We start from the raw sequence: 6736 nt of genomic DNA, 5'->3' as shown, positions 1-6736 counted from the left end.
GGCTATTTTTTGGTTGCAGCCATCATCATTGTTAGGCGGGTCTGGGCTGGATTCGAACCCGTCACCTTAGGTGTATGTGGCTGGCACCTTAACTACTTGAGCCACAGGCGCCGAGCCTTTTTAGCAATTTTTAAGTGTATAATTCAGTGGCATTAGATACAATCATAGACTGAGCATGGTAGTGCACACCTGTAGTTCCAGCTACTCAGGAGGCTAAGACAGAGGTTCACTTGAGCCCAAGAGTTTAAGGCTACAATGAGTTATGAGATGCCACTGTACTCTAGCCCAGGTAACGGAGCAAAATCCTGTCTCAATCAATTAATAATTTCACAATGTTGTGCAACCTTTGCCACTATCTACTTCCTAAAATTCTTTTTTACTTCCTAAATGGAAATTCTGTACCCATTAAACAATAATGTCCATTTCCCTCTCTATCCCTTTCCCCAGAAGCCTCTATCCTACTTTGTGTGTCCATGAAGTTGCCTATTTTACATACTTTATCTAAGTGGAATCACAGGGTTTGTCTTTTAATACAATATTTGAAGGAGACTGTGTCTTTCCAAAGGTTGTGCTAAATTTTTAGAGAGGTGTGGTGTCAGGATAAATCCCCGGGAGTCAGGCCTTGCTCTGTCTTCCCTTGCTGCCATTCCTGTCAGTACCAGCTAACCTGGACCTTGTTAACAACTGACACAGACTGACTCCAGGTGACCTGGGCAGACCCTTCCTGGTCTGCATTCCTACCTGTAGTACTTTACCTGAGAACAACAGTGAAGTGATTTCCTTGAAGTTCTCCCAATTTCAGAGGGTTTTTCTGATAGCTGAAATTCCCTAGCTTAAAGTTCATCAAGCACTTATTCAGGTGGGCAAGTCTTTGTGCAGTTATTCTTTGGAAAAAAAAATAGAAAGAGGATCATGACCTATTAAGACATCTTACTATAGGAAACAAGACTACACTACAGCTATGACCAATAGCAAAGAAAAGGCACCACAGTAGATGGGGTAGGATTCCTTCTTCAGCATAATGACATGTGCCCCTGTTGGAATGATATAACCTTGGCCACATTTTATATGCATAAACCTCTTGTATTTATATACTGATCAGTAACAGAATAATAATATCCATGGAATGGTCTACTTTGTTGAGAGAAGGGTGAGAAACAGGTTGGAGACAGAGAATAAGTCTATATAACTATAAAGAATGGCATCAAACATTTAATAAGAGGTTAGTCATATTTTTGTCTATCAGAAAATACTGCAAACTCATTACAGAAAATTTGGAAAATAGAGAAAAGAGAAAGGAAAAGAAAATTAGCAGATTCAGCTCAGGTGCCAGCCACATACACTGAAGCTGGCAGGTTGAAATTCAGCCCAGGCCTACCCAACAACAATGACAACTACAATCCCAAAATAGCTGGGCATTGTGGCAGGCACCTGTAATGCCAGCTCCTTGGGAGGCTAAGTCAAGAGAATTGCTTGAGCCCAAGAGCCTGAGGTTGCTGTGAGCTGTGATGCCATAGCACTCTACCCAGGGTGACAACATAGTGAGACTCTGTCTCCAAAAAAAAAAAAAAAAGAAAGAAAAAATAATAGATTCATCCGGAAAAAAGAAAAAAAATCTACCTTTTTTCCTGACATCTAACTTTGTATTTCCTCTCATTATTTTTTAAACATATCTTTAAAGATATATACAGATTCCTACCACACTAGTCTGTGTTCTACTGCTATCATTTAATATAAGTATTTCCTATGCTATAAAAATTCCTTGCCTTCTCCATTAGATAATATTTGTAAAGGCTCAATCAGTTGAGCCTGTGGCTCAAGCAGCTAAGGTGCCAGCCACATACACCTGAGCTGGCGGGTTCGAATCCAGCCTGGCCAGCCAAACAACAATGATGGCTACAATAAAAAAAAAAATAGCCGGGCGTTGTGGAAGGCACCTGTGGTCCTAGCTACTTAGGAGGCGGAGGCAGGAGAATCACTTGAGCCCAGGAGTTTGAGGTTGCTGTGAGCTGTGATGCCAGGACACTCTACCCAGGGCAACAGCTTGAGGCTCTGTCTCAAAAAAAAAAAAAAAAAAATTGTAAAAACAGAGTACTGAAAAACCTCTGTCCTATCTCTATTCCCCAGTGTCCCTCCCTATTGGCAGACAATGTTAAGCTCCTGTATTTCCTTCCAAAAACATTTTACATATATATATAAATATATATATATCTATTGTCTCCTCAATTTTGGTTTATATATACACATATATACATACAACGCATATACACACAGAAAAATACACAAATCATAAATGTTCAGCTTAATGAATTTTCACAAAGTGAACACACCCATGTGACAAGGTCCTCCCTTTTAAGAAACAAATCTGATACATTATAAATTACTCAGTATCTTTTTTTTCACTTAAAAAGCCATGTTAGAGATTTGCCTCATCCCTGCAGTATTTCTGAAGCTGCCTTGTTCTCTGTACAGCTACAAGATGGTGTGGCTGCTATCTTGCATGGATATGATATCCTTTTTCTCTTTTTTTTGAGACAGGGTCTTGCTCTGTTAACCAGGCTGGAGTGCAGCGGCTCTATGTAACCTCAAACTCCTAAGCGCAACCAATTTTCCTGTATCAGCTTCTTAAGTAGCTAGGACTATAGCACCATACCCAGATAATTTTCCTATTTTTTAAAATTTTTTTGTATGGATGGGGGGGGGTCTCATTCTTGTTCAGGCTGGTTTCAAACTCCTGGCCTCAAGTCATCATCTTGACTCACTTCTCAAAGTGCTAGGATTATAGGTATCAGACACCACACCCAGCCTTTTATCTAATTGGTCCTTTTTAGTGGACATTTAGATCGCTACCAATCTTCTGTTATTACAAACAATTCTATAGTGTGTGTGTGTGTGTGTGTGTATTTCTTTGTACACCTATACAGGTGTATATCTGGGACAAATCCTAGAAGTGAAAAGGATATATTTGAAATCTTAACCCCCAGGCTGGGTGAGGTGGCTCACAGCTATAATCTGAGCACTTGGGGAGGCTGAAGTGAAATGATCGCTACTGCCCTCCAGAGGTTCTGTCAGTTTATGTTCACACTATTAATAGCAAGGTATCTAAGTCTCATCTCTGTGTCTCTGTCTCCTAACCAACAGCATAGTGCAAACCTTTTTCTGATGAGTTAAAATGATATTTTTATCTTGGTATTTATTTGCAGTATCTTAAAGTAAGGTGAAACATTTCTTCATGTGTTGACTCTTCATGCTTGTTCATCCTGTTACCTATTGTTTTATTTGGTTATTAAAATTGTTCTGTTTGGGGAGTATAAAGGATCCAAAGTAAAATAAAAAAAAATTATTCTGTTTTTACATAGTAAGGATATCTACCCTGTACCACACATTTTGCAAATACTACCTCCTATTCTCCCATTTTGTGAGTTTATTTATAATATATATTTGAGACAGTCTCACTCAGTTGCCCTGGGATTGAGAGTTATGGCGTCATAGCTCACAGCAACCTCAAACTCTTGGGATCAAGCATCCTGTTATCTCAGCCCCTGGGGCTGCTGCAGATGCCTAAGGTTTGAGTCCAGGAGGATCTAAAACCCAGTGGGAGCCAGCCTGAGTGCCAAAATCAGTGGTGGTGGCGGCGGCAGGGTTGATGAGGTAGGCTGTGATTATGCATTGGGGACTGGAAGACCCATCAGGACCCTCCTGGCTGGTCATGGGCCAAGCAGCCTCAGAAACTCCAGCCCTGCTGCCATGCCTATGGCCATCTTGGCCCAACATGGTAGAGAAGGGCTCCTGGGAGAGAGGAAGGGGCAGCCTTCACAGAGCAGGCAGCTGCAGGAGGGTGGTGCCATGTGGATGTTTACTAGGAGAGTGTTAATCCTCCCCAGATGTGTCTCTCCCAGCCAAGAGTCAGCCACTTTCTCCAGAGCTATTTTTCTGAAAATATGGGCCAAAACTATGGGTGTACATTACACATGGGAATGCATTATACGTGGTAAAATATAGTAATATCAGTTTATCAGCTGATCTCATGGAATTCTTCTTTCTTTGATTAAAAACTTCCCTGTACTTCCCAAACACAATCAATTCCCTGATGCATTATAAATCAGCCTGTTTATTTCCTGGTTCAATATGTGCAGAAGCACTTTGACCAATTTTCTTAGAGGAAAAAAATCATCAGGACCCTATTAGTTAATATAAAATGCAGACAGCTCGCCAGAGAAGTCAGGAAATTGGCAAATCTTGTACTCCACTTCCCTGTATTCCAAGGGCCAAACATAATCTAGGGACAATTTCAAACAGGGTTGTGGGCCAGGATTGGTGGCCCACACCTATAAATCCTAATATTCTGGGAGGCCAAGGTGGGGGAATTGCTGGAGCTTGGGAATTTGAGACCAGCCTGAGCAAGACTGAGATCCTGTCTCTACAAAAAAAATAGAAAAATTAGCCAGCTGTGGTGGCATATGCTTGTAGTCCCAGCTACTCGGGAGGCTGAGGCAGGAGTATTACTTGAGTCTAACAGTCTGAGGCTGCAGTGAGCTAAGATCATGCCACGATGACAGAGCAAGATTCTGTCTCAAAAATAAACAAACAAACTAACTCCAGGAAAACAACAAAACCCAAAAAGTCTCAGGGTTTGTGAAGCAGGCATAGTCTAGAAGTAGGCCAGAGGCTCAGAGTCACCAGGCTTTTGGCATCAGATATATGGGGACAATGGAAGAACCCAAGGGCATGAACTAATCCAGTAATTGTACCCCAAGGGATTTAGAAGGCAGAGGGTTGAATATAAAATAGAAAGGTAGAGCTCTTCTCTTGTCAGTAATTACTGCTATAGAAACTGAGAAAATAATTTAGAGTCAAGAACAAAAAGGAATCAAATAGGCAATCTGACTGTCCTAGAGAGTATTCTGGAAACTGCACTGGATCATGCCATAGAAGAATCTGACAGCTCTGTCCTTTTTTAAATTTTGAGATAATATTAAGAACATACAATTTACCATTTTAACTGTTATAAAGTATACACTTCAGTGATTATCAGCATATTCACAATGTTGTGAAACTGTCACCACAACCTAATTCCAGGACATTTCCATCATCCCAATAGCTAGTCAGTAGGCACTCTCCCATTCCCGCTCCCTAACGCCCCAGGCTGCTTTTAATTTACATTCTTCAAGGGCGGGCTCAATGGCTCACACCTGTAATCCTAGCACTATGGAAGGCCAAGGCAGGTGGACTACCTGTGGTCACAGGTTTGAGATTAGCCTGAACAAGTGTGAGACCTGGTCTCTAAAAAATAGCCAGGTGTGGCCGGGTGCAGTAGCTCATGCCTGTAATCCTAGCACTTTGGGAGGCCAAGGCAGGTGGATTGCCTGAGCTCATAGGTTCGAGACCAGCCTAAGCAAGAGCAAGACTCCATCTCTAAAAATAGCCTGGTGTTGTGGCAGGAGCCTATACTCCCAGCTACTCAGGAGGCTGAGGCAAGAGAATTGCTTAAGCCCAAGAATTTGAGGTTGCTGTGAGTTATGATACCACTGTACTCTACTGAGGGCAACAAAGTGAGACTGTCTCATTAAAAAAAATAGTTTATGTTCTGTTTCTATACACTTCTCTATTTTAGACATCTCATATACATGGAATCATATAATATGTGACTTGCTGTGCTTGACTTCTTAGTGCAATGATTTTAAGATTTATTCATGTGGTGTTATGTGTCAGTACTTCATTCCTTTTTATGCCTAACTGAGACGATCTATTCTTGAATACACAATCGATATCTACTTCTGAATTCCACCAACAAAGAAAAAAAGAAAAAATTTTCCTCAGTTCTTGTTAGTGCAGGTGCTACCTGAGAAAAGACGGAAGGAAGCTGACAATGTCTTTGTGACACTGTTCACAGTTTGGCTGTGATAATCCTAGATAAAAATCTTTGTAAATTCACAGAAAATTCAGTGAAACTAGGGAACAGAAAAGTCTTGCTTTTATACATCAGGAGCCAATCTAAGCAGCATGCTGCATGAAAAACCTTTATTAACAAAGCCAGGCAAATACTGGCCTGAGCTCAGAAAGGAGACTGGCAGGAACAGGCAGGAAAAGAAACAAATCACTCTGAATGAGAATGTTCTGCCTGAGATCCTGTTGAATCACTAGGTGGCTTTAGAGTTATATGAAGTTGCAAAGAAGTGGTGCTAGTGCTAGTCCCTAGGATTAAGCAATCCATCAATCATTTAAATCCTCGTGCCACCAATGTTTCTCCTGTTTGCTAGTTCTCACGGGAAAAGAGCAATCAGCCTGGCCCCCGAGTATGCATTAGTCACACTAAGGGTGGTAGCCTGTATCCGCAAGATAAGTGCTATGTGCATTCAAAGGGCCAACATTTAGGTGTCAACAGGAAGATGAAGAAGGCAGCAAAAGTCTGTGAGGACAGAGCAACATCCTGACCAAGTATGACACCTGCTGGCTGACCAAGAAAAGAAAGAAAAAGTCCTCAGTCTTTTTAAATATTCAGGCTCTTCACATCATAAAATGCAAAATGAAATAATGAGATGCCATTTTTTGACCCTCAAATGAGCTAACGATTTCCATTCCCCTGAGCCCCCCAATCATAGCCCTTCACTGGGAAAGATTCTGAGGAACTAGAATAAAGGTAGTAACTGGTACCACCTTTCTGCAGGGCAAGTACGCTTTGCTATCAAAAACCATTAACATTTCTCTGTGTTCTTTTTTTTTTTTTTTTTTTTTT

At 41.2% G+C, this 6736-nt stretch overlaps 1 protein-coding gene across 1 annotated transcript in view; it reads right to left on the bottom strand.

Annotated features, from left to right (window-relative positions):
• The window catches only part of PUS7 (pseudouridylate synthase 7 (putative)), a 64448-nt gene that overhangs the window by 22089 nt on the left and 35623 nt on the right, over window positions 1–6736 (bottom strand). Inside the window, 1 exon segment of the mRNA XM_023519621.1 lies at window positions 660–884. Within this exon segment, the coding sequence (XP_023375389.1) occupies window positions 660–884 (225 nt within the window).

This window comes from Otolemur garnettii, unplaced genomic scaffold (assembly GCF_000181295.1).
Source record: "Otolemur garnettii isolate 467f Iridium unplaced genomic scaffold, OtoGar3 scaffold00005, whole genome shotgun sequence".
Taxonomy (NCBI): domain Eukaryota; kingdom Metazoa; phylum Chordata; class Mammalia; order Primates; family Galagidae; genus Otolemur; species Otolemur garnettii.
The sequence above is the reverse complement of the archived record's forward strand: the minus strand, read 5'-3'. Positions and strand labels throughout refer to the sequence as shown.